The sequence below is a fragment of the Acomys minous genome, assembly GCF_964271855.1.
Source record: "Acomys minous genome assembly, chromosome: 5".
In the NCBI taxonomy this organism is placed as follows: Eukaryota; Metazoa; Chordata; class Mammalia; order Rodentia; family Muridae; genus Acomys; species Acomys minous.
Window position 1 is genome coordinate 77,459,824 of NC_140494.1, and position 21,339 is coordinate 77,481,162.

General features: G+C 49.0%; 1 protein-coding gene across 1 annotated transcript in view; it reads right to left on the minus strand.

Annotated features, from left to right (window-relative positions):
* ENDOD1 (endonuclease domain containing 1) overlaps positions 1-5,782 on the minus strand; it is a 31,978-nt gene extending 26,196 nt beyond the window's left edge. Inside the window, exon 1 of the mRNA XM_084781537.1 lies at positions 5,157-5,782. Within this exon, the coding sequence (XP_084637663.1) occupies positions 5,157-5,456 (300 nt within the window). The 5' untranslated portion in view covers positions 5,457-5,782. The remainder of the gene's footprint in view (positions 1-5,156) is intronic.
* Positions 5,783-21,339: the final 15,557 nt, after the last annotated feature.

Genomic DNA, 21,339 nt, shown 5'->3' on the forward strand with positions numbered 1-21,339 from the left:
TTGATGGTGAAGACTTAGCGGAAGTAAGGGAGCTAGTGTGGAGGGTTACCACTAGGTAGAAGTATTCCTGACAGAGGGCAAGCCGATTGCGGGATCCTGAGGGTGGCCTGCAGATTAATAGGACCGTTGGATCCAATGCTGGGGACGGAAAGGGCTCCTGCTCTCAGAGGAAGCTGCAGGTGACTGGTTCCCAAGTCCTGTCCGTCCAGCCTCACCCAGGCTCTCACTGTTTGTGACATAACACTTCTTGGTTGCTCAGCACCAGAGAAGGGGGAGGCGTGTCTGATGCCCGTCTGTTGTCTCTGGTTTTCTATCGCTTTCTTCCACCCGTGCATGCAGCCCCTCCATCCCTCATGCAGCCATCTATGGAGGCACACACTCATCCCATTTTCCCCTCCTGCTTGCTCTCCCCATACATATGCTGAGCGCCGACATGAGTGTGGGATGTGGAGCATTGGAGACTGCGCACTGTGGGAGGCAAAAGGCGCTCACCTAGCCCAGTGTGTGTGCACTTGTGATGAGCCCATGCCCTTTAGACCACGACAACGTATACACATTAGTACTTCCTATGTTTCTACACTGCATGCTCACTACTCTGGCTTGTTTATTGTCACAAATCACTCTGCGATGCAGGCCACTATTGCCACTAATAAACAGGAAAAACCGGAGGAGTGACAGACACGGGTCACACAGCTTGGACATGACAAGCCAAAAATTTGAATCAAGCCTTTTATCAAGAGGTAAGACTCAGAACTGCCCTGTCTGCTGCACATAAACTTACATGTGCAAAAGCTTCTACTCATCGGAGCTCTGATGCAATAAACAGTGGGCTGAAATGACAATAAATCAAATGTTGTGCCCAGCTGTTTCCGAGTGTGTAGGCAGGAAGCACCTGCCAGAGTCTAAAGACTCCTGAGGATTCAAGGTTCTCAGTGAGGCAACCTCATGTGTATTTACAGAGGTACGAAATGCAACCCTTCTAAGGCCCTCGAGAAGCATCCCCATCACTGCAGAGCCAAGGGGCCCCCAATATTTCTGCATCAATGTGCATCTTCTCACTTGTCTGTGACAGTGGAAAAGAAGAGTGGAAATTAAGATTCTCAAGTGAAAGAGCCATGAGAATCCCCATGTTCCTAAAAAGAACACTAGATTAAGGGCAGTTGAGTCCTGTGTTCAAATCCAGGCTGTGTGTGACCTCAGTCACCAGTTACCCCTCTGAGCCAATTTCCTCGTGTCAACAATCAAAAGACAAAACTATCTCCATGTTCCTTTTAAAGATCAATGAATGCACACAGCCATCACTGGCTGTAAGGCCAGCCCCCTTCAATGTTCATGTTTATAAAATAAGGTCTTTCATATTGGATTTGGGCACGAGTATACTTTTGAAAATACTAGAAGATTCAAAAATATTTCACTTGCCATCAAGGTGTTGACAGACCTTGCTCCTTAAGTCTACACTGCTCCCAGGTCCCGAAGGCTTGGGTGAAATGTCTCCAGACACAGGGGAAGTGTTGCCCTGTCTGCCTCTCTCCAGCAAGCCACAGGGTTTTCCCTGCTTTCCTCTGTTTCTCTGTCTGTCCCTCAAAGCTTTTCTATCACTAGGCGGTAGGCTGGGGCACACACAGGAACCAAATCATTGCGGTGTTTCAAGGCCCAGACCTCGTGCTGGGTAGAGAAAGGCTCCGGGCTCTGCCTATATAAATGTTGACAGCAGAACCATTTTCTGGCCCAGGGAAGGACGACCCTTCAGGAAGCATCCAAGCTGAGCCACTCACCACTGCACCTGAGTGACCCGCCGAGCTCATAGCTATTTGATCTATCATTGATTAAATTCTTTCTACGTGCTAAATAAGCTGTATGTATGCAAGAATGAGTAACTTAGGTCCTACATCCTCAGCCAGAATTCTAGGGCTCAAGTAGGGGAGACAGGCAGACAGGCAGACAGACAGACAGAGACAGACAGACAGACAGACGGAGCAGGCATTGACAAAACACTGCAGTAAGCATACAAAGAAATCAAAGCTAGGCGTGGTAGTGCACGCCTTTAACCCCAGCATTCAGGAGGCAGAGACAGGAAGATGCCTGAGCTTGAGCCAGCCAGGTCTACACAAAGAGAGTTCCAGGACAGCCAGGGCTACACAAAGAAACCCTGCCTCAGGAAGAGGAGGAGGAGGAGGAGGAGGAGGAGGAGGAGGAGGAGGAGGAGGAGAAACAGGAAAGGAGGAGGAAGATCAAGAGAAGAAATCAGCCATAGTGGCTCAAGCCTGTAATCCCCATACTAGAGAGGTGGTGAACTTGACAGCCTGGGCTAGAGAGCAAGACGCTGTGGAGAATGAGGAGATGGAGGTTGGTACCGAAGAGCACAGGAGTGTGGTTCTAGAAGGACCTATTCCACTGGAGAGTGCTTTGGGGGAGAAGACATTCCAGCAAAGATGTAAAGCTAGAATGGGAAAAGGTGAAAGGTCAAGGTTGGTGGGGACTGTGTAAGAAAGGCATTCCTGGGGACCACAGGTAATGCAGGCCCGGCAACATTCCTGTGGGGTGTGGTGGCAAGAGGGATAGACCCTGGCCAGGAAGCTAGGAAGCTCAACACTCAAAGGGCGTTGTAAACGGAAGTGCCGGGCCTGCTGCTGGAACGTTGTCCCCAAGGTGTTGCTACTCCACACCTCAGAGGTTTTAAGCACCAGTGACCACATTCAGAAAGCCTTCTTCAGGGGACACAGCAGGGTGCCCCTCGGAGCTGCCCAGCTGGGCTGGGCACCATCCTGCCTGACTCACTGTGAGAGGCCCAGTGCTGAACTCCCTGCCTGCCTCCTGGACCTCTTGCTCATGCTGATTTCATAGGTGCTGTGGGCACAAAAGGACTTTGGCAATCAAAACTTCTTGGAAGCATCTAGAAGTGCACAGAGCCCTGGGCAGGACTTACAGTGGAGACACTGGCTGAGAGGCAGGTGTTGAGACAGGAGCAGGGCAGCCTGCTGCAATGGCTCCAGAGACGCTGAGGTTTCATCTCCTCCCCTCTCTCTTCCCTTCCCTTCCCTTCAGTGTTCTTTGGCCCCTTTGCTGGCTTCAAGGTAGGGTATTGTGAAGCCCACCATCTTGGGGATCAACAGCCTCAGTTCTCACCCTTGGCGACTCTTCAGCGGTGTGGGGGTGCTAAAGTTTGTTCTAAGACATTCTCCTGTAGTCCAGGCTAGCCTATAACCCACTGTGTGGGCTGAGGATGACCTTGACCTTCTTATCCGAGTGCTGGAACTACAAGTGTGCGCCACATCTTAAGCAGTATTGGGGGATAAAACATACGGCTAAGTGCACACCAGGCGAACGCTACCCACTGAGCCACAGCCCGATCCTCTGGTACTTATCAGAAGGCAGGGCATCTCACAGCTCCAGCTCGCTTTCGGATCCGTTCCCTTCAGCTCTCTACCTCCACCTCTCAGCCTCCCATACTCCTCCCAGGATCTCTAAGGCCGGGAAAGCATGGGTTACAGAGAATCCCCTTCATACATAGCTTCCTTCATGACTCCCTTAATTACAGGCCATGGCTCCGCCTAAGTCTTCCCTTATGACTCCTTCCCCTGCTCCTCCCTCCCATGAGTCCCCTGTATTGAGTCCTGGGGTTCCAGGGCTTAGGATGCAGTATTAGCTTACCTGCCCCAATCATTCTCAAACCGTGATCCAAGAATCTGCCACGCCCATCTCATACAATGCCAGCTTGAAATTCCTTCTTCCTCTCCTTCCGTAACCCTGCCACCTAATCCTCCCAGGCTAGGCACAAATGCCAGCCAGACCCCGAAGCTTTCCCTATCACCTTACAGAGATTAAATCTAACAGGACTCTGTGTTCCTCGGTTAAATTATGTGTTTTGTGAACATCACAACAGCAGTTAGTACTTATGGGTCTCTGAAGAACTCCACATATGGGAGCGCATGTAACCCCTACAATCATCCTGTGTTATTATCACCCCTGGAGCACTCTCGGGTCAACAGCTAATCCAGAGGAAGCAGGATTTGAACACACACAAGGAGGCAGCAGGTGGTCACCAGGTATATGCAGAATTCTCATGACTGCACCCTATGTATGCTCGTCTCCTCCAGACGCTAATGAACTCGATGAGAACGGACTAGGTTGCTGGTTTCTTCCCAGACCCAGGAACATAAAGAATTTCTAGGGGTACGCCAGGTAAAGTGACTTTAGATGTGTCTTCCCTATATGCACAAGCTGGTAACTCTTCTGGCTGACCTCACGTCCTCCTCCCTACACGAAAGGATATAAAAAGGTGATATTGGTACAGACTGCCTGAAACCTGCCTTGCCAAGATCTCACAGCCGGAAATAAGATGGAGAAACAAGCCACACACTCAGGTGGAGACATCTGAAAGCCTGAAAGCTTTTATTGGTGGACATCAGGACCCAAAGGCTGTGGGGCACACAGGGCTGAGGAGAGGTCAAAGAGGGGAGGGGCAGGGTGTTTTAGAGAGGAGACCTTGCAGGCAAGAGCCAGCCAGCAGCTTCTGCAGGGGCCATAGAAGCCTTTCCGGGTGTTTGATCCCTGCCCGCCAGACAGACCCAACCCTGTGAACAGTGACGTGAGGGCCAGTGATCTGGTAATCTACAGATAGATACGAAGAGTGTGTGTGTGGGGGGGGGGGGCTGGTTTGTCCTTCCTCCGTGGACACTACCCCAGCGAGCTTCTCAAAGTCCTCGCGCTCTCAAGAAGCTTTTCCCTAGCAGAAAGGGCAGTGATTTTCTAGCCTCCAGACCAGCTCATCTTAACCAGCTGGGTGGTCTTCTGCAAGCTCCTTCAACCTCCTGAGCCTGGAGCTGCTTCCTGTAAAATGGGGTGAATTTGCCTACCGCTCCAAAGTCGCTAAGGGGATGCCGGCTGGCTTGGGAAACTTGTGCTTCCCGCAGATCTGCCGGGTCTCGGTCTCTGTGGGCTGTCTTCCAGTCCGTGTCCTCTGCTACCCAGGAAACTAACCAGACACTGCAGACGTCTGCGCCCAAGAGGAGGGAGGGCCATCTCCCCAGGGGACCTCCCGCCCTTGCAGCTTAAGTGGAAACTCCCACCAGGGCAAGGCAGGCTGTAATTTGGGAGTGAGGGGACGCTGGAACGGATCTGAACCTCGGGACCCCGCTCGGCTTAGCTCTGCTTACCTGCGGCTCCAGCAGTCCGCGCTGTTCGGCGCTGCGGGGCGCGGGGTGCGCAGCGTGAAACGCAGAGAACACGGGGATGCGGTGGACCGGGCTGTACAGGGTGGCAAAGCGCTCTGAGCCTGCGAAGCGTTGACAGATCCTCACGTGCGCGTCGGTCGCCAGCCCAGCGGGCGGGGTCCCCGCATAGAAGAACCGGTCACACTCCCCGAAGCCCGCTTGCTGCGGGAGCAGTAGCCGGGCCTGCAGCAGCCCGGCCAGGGCCAGGAGGCCGCCCAGCGCGAGCCAGCGCGCACAGCCCATGGCGGCCTCTGAGCGGCCGGGCGCCGCGGGAGCAGGGAAGTCCGCGGTGCGCGGCTCCGGCGGGGCGGCTCCCGGCCAAGGCCGCGCCCCTTCTCTGCCTCCACCCCCGAAGATGGCTGCAGTGCTGGGCCGCGGCTTTTCGTGGCAGTGGCTGCGCCCGCGCCTGGAGACCGGACACCTGCCGCGGCGCTCCTGTGTGCCAGACCTCCCCCCTCTGCGCTGGTCTGGCCTAGCCCAAGAGACGGTCCCCAGGGATAGGGCTGAGAATCGGGTCCCTGCGCGCACTAGGGCCCTCGGGGATGCACAGGGGCGGGAGATGGCCGCAGAGCCTTGCTCTCCCAAGCCTGCGCCTGCCCTTCCGCATCAGACCCCAGTAGTTAAGAAACCCGGTTAAAGCCAATCATATTGGTAGAGGCAGGGGGATCCGTATTCAAAGCTAAAGAGAGCCCTGCAAGACCCTGCTTCAAACAAACAAACAAACAAACAAACAAACAAATCCCTGATAAAGGAAGTCCTTAGGCAGACAGCACAGCCCGCTGTGGTTTACTAGATTTGAGAGTGAGACATCAAACCGAAACGCAGAAGGAAAAACGACAGCCAACACCCTTTACTCTTCCCAGTGCTTACATGCGCCCCCCACCACACCCCCACACCCGCACACCCTCAGCGTTAGTATAGTGGTAACAAACAAGAGCAGGGTTATTGTGTGGTGAGTACAGCCCAAAGGGAAAATTCATTATTAATGCAAAAAACAAACAAACAAACAAGCAACCATGCTTGTTAATGGAATCATTGAAAACCCACTGTTAATCCTACAGGACTTTAGGATACAATCTAAGGGCCTGAAAACATAGTATCTGAACTGACACGGGCGAGGCGGGGGCGTGGGGGCGTGGGGAGGCATCCACCTAGCCTGCTGGGGCGACTTCCCCCAGAAAGGAAAGGAATGTGGGAGGAGCTTGAGGCAGGCCAGTGGAATACAGAGCAGAGGGGTGTGGCTGGGCTGTGGGTGGAGCGCTTGCCTGGTGTGTAAGAAGCCCTGGGTCCCATCCCTGGTACTGACTAAACTAGCTGCAGCGGTGTACACCTGTCATCCCAGCCATAGGGAAGCAGCAACAGAGGCACCAGGAGTTCAGAGGCTGGGCTTCTCGAGACCCGTCTCGAAATCAATTAATTACTTAATTAAATTTAAAAAAATAAAATAAAATAATTTTTTAATTTAAAATTTTTTTAAAAATTTAATTTAATTAAAAACTGAGAGTGACCGTGGGTGACTTAAAATGTTTGCTCTGAGCCACTATTGGATTGCCACCCAAGGTTTTGAACGAATATTATACATTAGGTTAAGGAGCCAAGCAGGGTGATTCAGGCTTCCAACCCCAGCACTGGAGAGAAGAGGCCAGGAAAACTGAGAGTTTAAGACCCTGTCTCAAAAAACAAACAAACAAAACAAAAGCATTTCACTGAAAACTTGGGTCTTTCTTTCCATCATATTTCTGAGCAGAGACTGGTGGTCTGGAAGGGTCCAGAAGGAATGAAAAACAAGAGCAGCCTGGGGAGATACCTTAGTGGTCACAGTGACGGCCATGCAAGATTGCGGGTCAGGGTGCAGACACAGCATGAAAATCTATTGGCGTTTGATGCACAGAACCTGAGAGGGTTGGGGGCGGGGACCAGGACAAGGTAGCACAGACTATCTGTCTCACGTCGTCGGGGAGGGAGGCAGAGACAGGTGGGTCCTCAGGGCTCTAAGGTCAGCCCTGCACAGCCAGTGAGGGCCAATGTGGACAGCCCCTAACACACAAGGGATCACAAGGGCACACAGGCATATACACATCTCTGCCCCACTACCTTACCCTTGGTAGGTTCGAGTTTTACCTCAGCCACCTGTGAGTAACTGCCAGATAAAAACATCGTCTCTACACCCACAGGTAATTTTTGTCTACTTGGCTTCCTTCTGCTCACAGTATGAGACACTGGTTTTTTTTGTTTTTGTTTTGTGTGTGTGTGTATGTTTGGCTTTTGTTTTTTCCCATGCTTATCTTCCAAGAGTAAAATGATAATTTTTGAATTTGCTTTTGAAAATTACACATTTCCTTACCCCAAGATTCTGGAGGGGAAAATTCCAGGTTGGGGAGGCCTAGAGCTAGTTCTAATGTTTGCTGAATGCCCGTTCCAGGAGAAGGCTGCCTTAGCAGCACACGAGAATGCGCAGGAATGCTCATTATGCTGAGCCTGCTGTCTCTTGCTTGGCCACCCCGAGTCTCTTTCCTTTTCAACTGACTCTGCTCGGAGGGAAGGCAGCTTAGGCCCAGGTTTTCTTAGGTCACTCTACTCACAGCCAGGAGGCCTTAATGCCTGCCCAGAGCTTCCAGCTGAGGATGAGGAAGGCACGGCGGCTGATGTGAAACACAGTGGCAGCGATGTACACCTCTGTGGTTTGGGTTTCTATCCCAAGTTGTTTGAAAATAGGAGCCTCTCTTGTCCCCCACACTGACAATTACACCCTTCCTCCACACTGAATGAGCCACGCTCTTGCCTCTCAAACTCAGTCTCCCCGCCAATATCTCCATCATCGTTCCTACTCTATTTTGCAGTTGGGCCATCTTCCTGACAAAACTATGACTGCCACTGTACTCTCACACTCTCCAATCGCCCTTCCTATGCCTCGGAATGAAGCCAGCCCCTCTGGTGATCACAGGACCACTCCCACCTTGTGCCATGCCCCAAGAGCTGTTCAGTTCAGTTTCCTGCAGCTCTGCAAACATGACACATTCCACTTGACCTTGAGCCTCTGCATCAGGAAGTACTTCTCTCTCCCCTTTGCTTGCTTTTCCCCCTACCCTCTGCCCTACCCACCCTTACACCCTCCAGGCATTCACTTTCCCAGCAAGCTCCTGCTGACCCAACATCCAACTTGAGGCTAAAACCCTCAACCAGTCACGCCCATTAAGCCTGGCACGCCCTCCTCCGCCTACGTCATAATTACCTTCGCCCTTAGATATGAACTTTGTGCCTGTTTTAAAGTCAAATTCCATGTAGTGGGGAAGGGGGGAGGAAGGAAGAAAACAAGGAAAGGAGGGGAAAGAAGACACTTCCTAAGACACTCGTTTAGGCTTTACCGCTCCAATCCTTTCATTCTCAGAATGCCTCTTTTCTATTTATGCTATGTGTCTGCGTGCATGCCTGTGTGTGCACTTGAGGACCTGATGCCAGAGGAGGTCATCAGAGGCTTCTGGATCCCCCAATAACTGAAGCTATAAACAATTTTGAGCCCTCACAGGGGTGCTGGTGGGAACTGCACCTGGGATATCATCCTCAGAAAGTTTCTTTTTTTTTTTTTTCCTTCCTTCCTTTCTTTCTTTCTCTCTCTCTCTTTCTTTCTTTAAAAAAAAAAAGTCTTGGGGCTGGAGAGACGGCTCAGCAGTTAGGAGCACTGACTGCCCTTCCAGAAGTCATGAGTTCAATTCCCAACAACCACATGGTGGCTCACAATCATCTATAATGTGATCTGATGCCCTCCTCTGGCCTGCAGATGTACATGCAGGCAGAGCACTGCATACATAATAAATAAATAAATAAATAAATATTTTGAAAACCTTAATTCACTATTTTTTTCTTGTATAGAAACCCTTATGTGGTAGCCACAGTTGGAGTCCAGTCCCCTGAACAGAGACTCTGGTGGGGGTTTTCACAAGATGGTAAATGAATTCCTGACAAGGAGACTTGGTGGACACAGGTCAGGTGTGAGAGGCAGCTGTGGGTCTTGGAGGTGGCATCAAAGGTGGCTGTGGCAAAGTTGTACATGGTGTCTTGCAGCCCCTGGCTGATGTGTGGCAGTCAGCAATACTGGCTACCAGCAGCAGCAGCAGCTTCTTGGGCACAGGAGCAGGGACAATGCCAGGGCCTGTCAGGGGCAGGGATGAGACACCAACACAGAGCCACAGCAGCCTGTCACCTTGCGTGGAACGGTGTGGGGCTTGCCAGTCTTGTTCTCCAATAGCCTTTCCTCACAGGGATGATGGAAAGCCTGGCCAAGATGATGGCCCCTCGGATGGCAGTGGCTACATCCTTGGAGCAGTTAACACCAACATGACCATTGTAGTCTCCAACAGGGACAAAAGCCTTAAACCTGGTCCGCTAGCCAGCCCGTGTCTGCCTCTTCACTGGCGTGATCTTTAGAACCTCACCCTTTAGGGTTGCTGCCAGGAAAAAGTCAATAATCTCGGATTCCTTAGTGGGCAGGGAGAACAGGTAGATCTCTCCTCCAAGGACTTGATCTTCATGTCCTTAACCAGGCGGCCCAGCTTAGTGATTGGAACCCACTCCTCATCTTTGGCTTGTCCTCCATGAGCCCCGCAGCCTGGACCACAACCACAACCTCAACCGTGACCCTGAACCCCTAAGACTGCTGCGGAATCCCCCTACAGAAGCCACTGCTTTCTCCAGGCCCTCCCTCCCACTGCATAGCTACACCTGCCATTTGGCTGTTTTCCCAAAGAGGAAGCCAGACGGTTTCTTAAATGCCCATTGTAAGCAGGGCCTGCACCAGCTGCTGGGTATTCCAAGGAAGCAGAACTTCATTTGGCCCCCATTCTCCCTTGTCGACTCACTCCAGCACCTTTAGGGGACGCGGACACCCAAAAGAGAAAGCGTAAGTTAAGAGTGCTCTGGAAGCTTCTACCTGAAACCAGGAAGATCAAGGCATGGGCATTTCACAAAGTTCTTCAGGAAGTTCTGAACCGTTGAATGCATGCAAAGTCAGGAAACACGGACTCCAAACCAGGGGAGCTGAAATGTGACAGGAAACAGACCACACGAGGCACAAAATATTCTGACTGAGGAACTATTTCTATGTGAGTGGTGCAGAGGACGGTTTCAGCAGACGGAAGGAACTCTGGAAGCTGAGACGCGTTAGAACTGCTGTACCTAGAATGGTACGTTCACTTCCTGCCCTTGAGGCTCTCCTCTCAGTAGAGTCTGTAGAATTAAAGCATCAGCACACAATGAGGAAGTTAACCTGCTTTGGGTTGGGAGATGCTAGGGAGCTGAGGAGCAGTTCTCTCTGGGGTTAGAACTCATTCTCTCTCCTCCTGATGACGACAAACCTAGAAGCTTGGTGTGACCACTCCATTGTTGGAAGACAGAGAGCTAGCTGAACAGAGAGCTAGGCTGTTAGTGATGCTTAAACAACAAGACGTAGAAGAGGACATAGGGTCTCGGTCACCTGTGGGGAGAGCTGACATTTCTCTATAAAGTTAAACTTTGAATAATGTTCAAAAGCAATACTGCGCAGTGTCAGGCTTGCAAGATGAAAAGGTTATTGATATCCGTTTCATAGCAAAGTATATGTCACAGTTGAAAATAGCTACGATGGTAAATTCTATATTTTTAATCACACTAAAAAAGGGTTGAAATATAATAGTATTAGAGAACTTCAGACCTTATAGAAGAAATTCACATATGCCCACATAGCCTCTTCTGCTCTCACTGCCCTTCACCATGAGCCTACAGTTAAAACAAACAAACAAGCAAGCAAACAAACAAAAAACCACCAGTAAGTGGTTGAGCACTTCAGGGATGTTCAACTGACATCTTTTGAAAGAAAATAGTTTTGACTTTTAAAAGTAAAGGCTGGGGAGATGGAAAACTGCTTGCCTCCCAAACTGGAAGACCCGAGTCGAACCCCTAGAATCCATACAAAATGGATCAGTGTGGTGACGTGCCATAAGGTGAGGCAAGCGGCTTCCAGGGGCTTGCTGGTCTAGTTAGGCCAAGGATAGATTCAATCTCAAAAGAGATAATGTTCCTGGGGTGCACCTCAGGTGACCTATCGGCACGTGCACCTTCATACATATACATATGTGCTCGCATGCATAAAAATCAAATAATATTTAATTCCCCTGAAGTTCATAACTTGCAGTAAATTCAGCAAGCAAACACCGTAGGAAAACCGTAGGATTTTCTTCCGCTGCCCTGTGTGGCTCCCATGCCATTGCTCATCTTTTCCTAGTACAGTACATGATGGACTCTTCTGTGCACCAGTAAAAACCCAAAGCCACAGTTCCAGATAAGGATAAATGGGCTCAGTTGCTTTCTTCTCCCTGGAGGCTATTAATATCATGTAGTCACTTGACATCATCTGCTCAGAGGAGAAAGAGGCTGATGTCCTCCCACCCACCTCACCCCATTCAAACAAAGTAGAGGCTTTCACCTCTGAAGGCCAATGTGGATATGGGGGTGGGGGGTGGGGAATCAGTACTAACCACTGTGGACATGCTGAGTAAAATGTGGATCTTATAAAGCTTTCATTTAATTTTTAGAAAGACTCAGCTCAGTGTATAAGGTGTCTAACTGGAGGGTGTTGGGGACAATAGGCCATATGGCCAGTGTTCAGCCATCTTGTCAGAGCCTACACCTTTAGGCTTCTATTTCTCCGGAAGTCTGTCATTTACCAGAAACCAGCTGACCCTGTCGCGGTTTGGCAGTTAGACACCTGTTGTGGTTTATTGTGGGGGACAGTCATTCTAAGACCCCCGAGCTCATAGTAAGAGCTACTCCTTTCTGGCTATAAACTAGCTTTTCGAGTAAGATTACTGGTAAAATCAGATTAAAGGCCAGCTGGCTGCAAGCAGCAGTTCCGGGAACTTCTTCCTGACTAACCAGATCTTTTACAACTTCCCTTTCTCTCTGGAACTTCTCCCTCTTCTGTGATTACAGCAGCTATAAAGGTAGACAGCTGCTGGAGCATTCCAAACTTAGGTATCCATAACAACTCTTGATTATGCAAATACCCATGCCCCCGTGCCTATAAAAACTCTGTGAAAATTTTCAATAAAGGGGGGTTTGATCAGAATCCAGACTTGCCCCCATTTCTTCGTGTCTTGTGTTCTCTTCTTCATACAGGTTGATTCTCCTCCCAAGCTTTAGTCGAACCCCAGCAGGCGGGGCCAGGAGGGTTTATGCTGGTTACTTAACTCCAAATCGGTGAAGAACTGTGGATGGGGGCTGGAGAGATGGCTCAACAGTTAAGGGCACTAGCTGTTCTTTCAGAGGACCTGGGCTCGAGTTCCAGGACCCACATGGCCAATCACAAACTCTGGTCCTGGGGGTTCTGAGACCCTCTTCTGGTCTCCAAGGATGTCATGCTGTACACTCATGGTTGCAGACATACATGCAGTCAAGACATCCATACACATAAAAATAAACAGCAAAGATTTTTTTTTAAAGATGTGAGTATGCGCACTTACGGTCCCAGTACTCAGGAAAGACAGGCCACAGGAATAAGAGCTGGAGGCCAGGCTGGGCTCTGAAGGAAGACACTGCCTCAAGAGAATCCAAGCATGGCCTCTTTCCATCTATCCCCCAGAGCAAAGAGCCAGGATCCATTTGTTTTGACAACATATTGGGCAGCACTGTGCTGGAACCTGGGTCATGTGGGCAGGAAATGTTCACAATTTTAACACCACGGGCAAGTGGCTCTATGCAGGAGGTCACAGATGCATGAAGGCATTTTCCTCCACAGTGGTCAGTGTTAACTCCCACACTTGCCAGGCAAGTACAGTTTCAAGGGAGAAAAGGCACATGGGGTGTGTGTGTGAAGAAACACTCAGATTGCCTTAAAGGGGGAGATAAAAGCATTGTTTGGGAAGGATTGTAAACTTTGTCACAGGTGAAAGCAGTCTTGGCAGGCTTTGCCCTTGGACACACCACGGATACTCCCTGAGATTAACCTTGAGATAGACTGGGTGGAGCCATCCTGGGCCTGGAACTCAGGAAGCGGACTGGGGGACTCCACCTGGATTTTTATGTTTCTAATAGACCCTCGATGGGAAGAGGAGACTAGCCCTTGCACATGAGAGACAGACAGAGAGGACAAGAGGGGCAGCAGTTCAGACTGAGCCCACGAACAGTCCGGACCAGCTCGCAGGCCAGAGACACCTAGGGATCCATCCCATGGAACGGATACCAGAAGGTTCACTCTTGTTTCCCTTTAACCTTTTTTCCATCTTGTGTAAGCTAGTTGGGTTGTATAATAAAGTTTAATTGTTAAAAAAAAAAACAGAGCCAACAAAGATGAGGCAGGAGCAAAGAATGATCTAGGTGTTCATGCTTAGGCCTCAAAGGCCTGCAACCTCCTGTGGCGTACTAAAGAAGGCCTTGTGGTGGGAAACAGAAAGGGTGACGTAGAGTCATGTCACAAGCCGAGCCCAGTCTAGTGTCTACCTGATGCTCCTGGGTCCTGCAGTGACGAGATACTGTCATTCCCACCACAGACCTGTGTCCTGTTGGATGTGCTCATGTGACCTTCTCCACTACTGGCCCTTTATTCCTGGTCCCTTCTCCCAAGAGTCCCGCCTACATTTCCAGTGACATCACAGTCTTAGAGGAGTCTGCCCCTCACCTTACTCAGTACAGCATGAGCCTGTCCCTAGCAGTAAGACTTGCTGTTAACATTGCCAGGCGCTGCATGTACCCAGCACCCAACAATGAGGGCATCTGTTACAAATCTATTCTTAGCAACAAATACCAGTCACATCATCTTGTACAAAGAGAATATTGAGAGAGAAACATTTGGTCACTTGCAGAGACACGGCAGCCTAAAACAAAGAGCTTTGTCCTGGGCTGGGATCATAGGAGACACAGCAGGCCAGGAGGGTCTGTGGAGGGGGAAGGAAACAGGCAGAAGACGGAACAATGTAGCCTGCCTTGTTTCTTTCTGCGTTGCTGCTCCTGGGAAATGGATACATTCTGTACATCTCCTACAAAGCCTGGCTGGATGTCAGGGAAAGAGGACCAAAGTGATGCTAAGAGAACACTGGGGGAGGGGGGACACGTGGATGGGGCACAGAGTCAGATACACATGCTTGGGGTTTGGCTTGTGAAAGGTGGGGTTTGGTCAAGGATCTACCAAGCCAGCAATCACAGACCAAGTCACAAAGCTTTTGGCCACACAGCTCGGAAATCTTGTCTTTTTCACTAGCTCAAACAAAGCGAGATCATTTAGTTTAGTTGCTGGGGCTCTGGGGGCATTTTCCCAACACAAATAGGCTGTGTATAGAGTGCTCAGTTTGTCTGGGACGGGAAGGGGCAATGGACCAACTCTGGACTCTGGAAATATATGAGGCTTTTAAGATGCTTTAATTATCTGCAGACATTGACAACCCCAAATATTTTTCATAAACTTCCCAGTTTCTAATTTTTCCTAAAATTTAGAAAATGACAAGAGCGTGACCATCAGTCCCTCAGAACACCCATCTGATTGCCTCCTCTCTGGGCCTCTGACAAGTTGGCAGGGGAAGAAGGAGCAAGTGGAGGAAGGATTGACTTCCACTGATGACCAGTCAAGGTTAACAACAGGGGGATTTGACAGAGAGTGACATCAAGAGTGACAGAGACAGAGAGGGAGAGCTGCACCACAGCTGAGGCAGCGCTGTGAACAAACAAAAAGAGGTGGGGGGGGGTTGGGGGGTAGGGGGTTAGGGGGTGGGGGGTGGGGGGTGGGGGGGTGAGCAGGCGAGAAGAATGCGCCCTCCAGCGTTCCACTGTGCTTCTTTCTTTAACAACCAACAAACCAAACTAGAATCTCAAAGGAGTTGAAGAAAAGAATCTCCAGTGTACCTCCTCCCCACCCCTTGGCAGAACTCCTCACAGATCATAAGCCAGATGGAGGATCTTAGCCTTGACCAGGAATTTACAAACCAGTATCACCTACAGAGGTTTTAAACTTTTGTACTCCAGCCAATTAAAACATTTGGAGTCGGGGCAAGGGACCAGAAACGTGGCCGAGGTCCAAATGCAATCCCAGTGGGGACCAAAATGAAGACTCCACCCTAGCGGAAGACCTAGAGCTCACTAAGGCAGCGACTCTCAAACTTGACCTTGCCCCTGACTCGCCTGGGAATCTGAGTAGACAGTGATTAGGAAAGGCTGCTCTGGGGCTGGTCCCTAGCATAGCAAAAAAATAAAGAGGATGAAAGCAGAGCCCACGCTTTAAGTGATAAGAGCTTCGGCCCCTCTCTTGCCAAGTTTGTCAGTAGGGAACAAGTATCAAGTCGGCCTGCAACCTCCATGTCTTCAAACAACAAAACAGCAGTAACAGGGATGGCAAGATGGCCCCGAGCGTAAAGCCACTGGCCACGAAAGCCTGTCTGAATTCTGTCGCTGGAACCCATAGTGGAAGAATAGAACCAGCTCTTCAAGGTTGTTCTCTGACTCCACATGCCTGCACTCACTCACACGCCACACATGCAAATAAGTAAACAAACAAACAAACAAACAATGAAGGCAGTAATTATCAATAAGAATAAGCTATAGATAACAGAGAGATGGGGCACACTGGAGCACACCACGTGGAGGCAGAGGCAATTGGATCTCTGAGAGTTCCAGATCTGCCAACGCTGTGTAGTGAGACCCTGTCTCAATAATAGTAATAGTAATAATAATAATAATAATAATAACAACAACAACAATAATAATTATAATTAATGTGTCCATTGGAAAGGGAACTCCATCATGAGGTGGGACTCTTAGGTGGCAAAACTCTTTGAGAGTCCCCTGGACTCTTCCAAGTAAGCTCAATAAACTCATTGGCTTAAGCTGGCCCTGGGTAGAAGAATTCTTACTTGGTGTTAGTATTGGTTCTGGTATTGGTGGCCTGAATGGAGCAAAGAGACAGTTACTTGCATTTCAGGAAAATTCTCATGGCAGGAGGCCTGCCGAAAGATTGGCCATCATTGGCAAGGCCGTAAGGTAGCAAAGTCCACCTTGTAGAGGCCTTGGACATAGAGGGCCAAGAGGGGCTGGAGTCAAGAAACACCCTTCAAAGCCATGAAGGCCTCATTTCTGAATAGCCTCATGGATGCATTAGACCATCTGTGGCACTAGAGACCTCAAGAGTCAATCACTTCTCAACACCTCTGAACATTGCAGCCAAGCATCAACGTCCAGGCCTATAAAGGCACTGGATTAGCTTCCTTGACCTCTACATGGCCTTCATTGCCATGAATGATGCAGTTTATTTTCGGATTAGGAAAGAAGATGCCAAGGCTAGGCTGTCCGTGAGCACAGAGAAGCTGTTTAAATGCTCTGTGCGTGCTAGGGCACACAGTGCTCCAGGCTCTCCCGGAGCTAAAGTCTCCACTGGCCTTGCTGTATGGACTGCTCTCTTGGCATGGGAAACAAATGATGGACTTAGTTGGGGTTGTATTGCTGTAAACATGTAATTAAGGCTGGCTTACAGTTCAAAGGTTTAGACCATTATCATCATGGTGGGAAGCATGGTGGCACACAGGCAGACATGGTACAGGAGAAGGAGCTGGGGGTTCCACATCCAGATCAGCAGGCAGCAAGAAATGACTGAAATACACTTTCTCCAACAGGGCCACATCTACTCCAACAAGGCCATACCTCCTAATAGTGCCACTCCTTATGGGCCTATGAGGGGCATTTTCTTTCATACCACCACAGATGCAAAATCATAGCCAAGGTTCTTGGCACGTTGCAGACATTCCTTGTGTTGTCCCTGTGTGCCGGGCCCCCCTCCCCCCACTCCGTCCCTTCCTCTCATTGATCGTATCTTCCTGGTGAGTATCCAGTGTGAACTTTAGATGAGCATTTTGCTAGATGTATCAACTGAAACATCAATAACAAAATGTTATTGTCTTGATAGCATAAACCATAAACACTGACTTCTTGGTTCTGGAGGCTGAAAAGTCCTCCATCTGGGTACCAGCATGGTACAGGTCTTGGTGAAAGCAATTAACAGATGCCTGCCTGCCTGCTTGGCTTGCTTCCTTCCTTCCTTCCTTCCTTCCTTCCTTCCTTCCTTCTTTCCTTCCTTCCAAATATCTGTCTTGTGTTTTATTTTATTCTGAAATAATTCAAGTTTATAAAGAACTGCAATTATAATACTAATAATTCCTGTGAGCTTCTTAGCAGGATTTGTTTGCTTGTTTTGAGACAATGTCTCACGATGTAGTCTTAGATGGCCTGGAACTCACTGTGTAGACCAGACTGTCCTTGAACTCACAGAAATCTATTTGTCTCTGCCTCTAGAGCACTGGGATTAAAGCTGTACACCACCATGCCTGACCCAGTGACACATTTTCTTAGGGGTCTAAAGCCAGCAGCCTGGGGAGACCCAACTGTCATGGCTTTTTAGGAGTGAGTACAGTGTAGTGAAACCACCTACATCCTTGTATGTGTCATCATCTAAGGACTCGAATGTCCCTCCTTAGCCACAGGGAGAGTGCCAGCATGTGGGGAGCGATTAGCAATGTGGAAAGCATGGTATTGGAACATGGCGAGCAGTTTATCATAACTCTACAAGCTTCTGCAATTTTCTGATAAAGACCATGGTGTCTTTTTTTTTTTTTAATGTGTGTGGGTGTTTTGCTTGTGTTTGTTTGCTCTACGCAAGCCTGGCGCCCACAGGGGCTGGAAAGGGGTGGCAGATCCCCTGGGATTGGAGTGACAGATGGCTATGAACCACCTGAGCTAGGTACTGACATCTCTGGAAGAGAAACAAATACCATTAGCTTCCTGAGACACCTCCCTGGCCCCTAGGTGTTTTACTTTAAAAGACAGTTGATGTGGTACAGTTACCATATTGTTTCTTACAATGCTGGCCTCATTTTCATTTGTATTAATAGCTTTCAGTTGTTTATTCTATCAATCATATTCACTGAGTCCTCAATATTACAGAATAAAAAAGTGAGAACGATAATAACCTGCTATGTTAATCATATTTAAGAAACAAGATAAACTTTGAATGCAATAGGGCAATAATTCTCAACCTTCCTAATGCTGAGACCCTTTAATACAGTCAGTCCCTCATATTGTGGTGACCCCCCCCCCCACACACACCATAAAATTATTTTTGTTGCTCTTAATAACTGGAATTTTGCTACTGTAAATATCGGTGTTTTCTTAGGTGACTCCTGTTAAATGGTAGCTCAACCCCTCCAAAGGGGTCACAACCCAGAAGCTGAGACCCACTACCATAGGGTAACTAGATGGCCATTTGTAAGAATAGTCAAGGTGATGTCATCTAAGACACCAGGTGAGGACACATGCACTTAAGAGGTTTCTCAAGTGGGAGAAGCCTTGATGTCCACAAAATTGGACCCTGAGATCTTGGCAAAGTCTTTACTCCTGAGCTTCCCCGAGTGTCTGGGTGTCCACTCTACAAGGTCTCTAGGCTTTCCTCTGCGTAGCCACACACTCCTGATCCATGGTCTGTCCACGTCATACACAGGACCTCTCACCAGGCACTCCCAGGCAATTCCTGCCAGGATCCCCAGGGCCTCAGTGCTTCTTTTTCTTCCCTCTAGCTTCATGTCCTTCATTATTCAAATATGAGCCCCACTAAGACCCCAGGGTGCAGACTGCATGCCACTAATTTGGGGGTTCTGATAAGTCACTGAAATGGCATCAGCTTGGTAAACATGGCCCATATATGAAATTCCCATCCCATTAGACATGCAGTGATTTGGCTCAGCACACAACACCTGTTGTCTGCAACTCCTGCTTGCATGGCTACCTGCTGCTTCCAAGTGCTTCTGAGCTGCTGCAGCTCCCAAGTTCACCCACCACCTCCTCAAGCCCCATTTAGTTAGCAGTATAAGTTCCAAATGCTTAGTGTGAGCCACATCCTGGACTCCCCGACACTCCCACCAACACCAGCCTCTAGGTTCATCTCTAAGCACAGGCTCCTACCTCTGGTCATGTGTACTTGTCTCTCTCTCTCTCTCCAAATGATGCTCACACCCATGTCCTTGTGGCTCACTTGAAGACTACATCCAAAAAGACATCCTACAAAACAACAGACCTTCTCATTCCCAAACCTGACTCTACTTTGTTCTCCACATAGCCCTGAGGGATGCTCAGAGTGCCTTCATAATCGAGCCTCGAGAGAGTTAAAATTGTTCACAATATCATTGCGTTCTTGAGACTAAGAACATCACCTGGTACCCGGCAGGCTATCAGTAAACACTTGCTGATTGATTGAATGAAGGAATGAGTGAATAATTTAGGCATGAATAATTGATATCTACAAGGAAAGATGCTCTCTGGGATTTACAGAGCCAGATATTGATCAGAGTACCCTGAATAATTATGATGCAAAGACACCGTTAAGTCCAAAAGAAACTCCAATTCCCCAAACTTCAAAAGGAGGTTCAAATATCCAGAAATGCACCTTCTGGACTATAGGAGCATTTCTAGAAGTTATTTTTTTCCTCCTTTATTAATTTATTCTTGTTACATCTCAATGGTTATCCCATCCCTTGTATCCTCCCATTCTTCCCTCCCTCCCAATTTCCCCTTATTCCCCTCCCCTATGACTGTTCCTGAGGGGGATTACCTCCCCCTCTACATGCTCATAGGGTATCAAGTCTCTTCTTGGTAACTTGCTGTCCTTCCTCTGATTGCCACCAGGTCTCCCCGTCCAGGGGACATGGTCAAAGGTGAGGCACCAGAGTATGTGAGAAAGTCATATCCCACTCTCCACTCTACTGTGGGGAGTGTTCTGTCCATTGGCTAGATCTGGGTAGGGGCTTAAGGTTTACCGCCTGTATTGTCCTTGGCTGGTGCCTTAGTTTGAGCAGGATGGCTAAGATCAAAAATTCAAGCGACACCACATGCTGGCGAGGATGTGGGGAGAGAGGAACACTCCTTCATTGCTGGTGGGAATGCAAACTAGTACAACCACTTTGGAAATCTATCTGGTGCTATCTCAGAAAAATGGGAATAGGGCTTCCTCAAGACCCAGCTATTCCACTCCTTGGAATATACCCAGAAGATGCTCCAGCACACAGCAAGAAAATTTGCTCAACCATGTTCATAGCAGCCTTATTCATAATAGCCAGAACATAGAAACAGCCTAAGTGTCCCTCAATAGAAGAATGGATATAGAAGTTATATAAAAAGGCAGAATTCCTCAGGAACTTGTGAAACTGGCTCCCCTCTATCCAAAGGAGCCATTTCCCTGACCTCTACAGAAGGGATGACACCGGGCTCCTTCAACATCACACGCAGCTGTTACACATTTCAAAGTCTATGCTAGTATTCTAGGCCTTCTTTCCCACTTCCTGCTTCCCTACACTAAACTGTGGTTCATGGACTTCCCTTCCCCAGCTACTCATTCTCCTCATAACTCTGCTATTGCAACTCTATAGTCTCTCTGCTCCTGCTTCCCTCACCATCTTCTCTTTATTCTTCATCCCTTGATGTTCTTCCCTGTCTCACAGACAGCCCTGTCCATGGCCATGGTCATGGTCATTACTTCTTTTTCCCTTTGCTCTGTACCTCTGTACTCTACCCGATGCCTCTGGCTGTTCTCTCTCTCTCTCTCTCTCTCTCTCTCTCTCTCTCTCTCTCTCTCTCTCTCTCTCTCCCCTTCCCTCCTTCCCACCCTCCCTCTCTCCCTCCACCCCCTCTCTCATCTACAATTAAAAAACCTTCCCCTTAACCATGCCATGGAGAAGTCATGTCACCAGTTTACACAGATGCAGGTTGCCAGGATACTAGAGAGAAGATTTTTTAAATGCAGAACCAAAGCCACCCCCAGCCGCTCCTCTCCACAGTAGCCATCACTTGCTGAGGGTTAGTGAGGGATCCAGCATCGCTGGAGTCTCTGCAGCAACAGCGAGAGAGTCAGGTGTTTCAGTGTGAGGCTGGTAAACACAGTGAGAGACCCAAGGCCACTACAGCAGGCACCATGTCTCACCAGGGTGCTGCCAACTCAGATGTTTTATTTACCACCTATGTCTGGAACAAGTTCCTGGCAATTGTTTGTGGGTTTCTATTTAAAGCAAAGATAGGTAACAAAAACATTGGGGAGAAAATAACTTTTGACTCCATATATGGCTGCAATCCAATG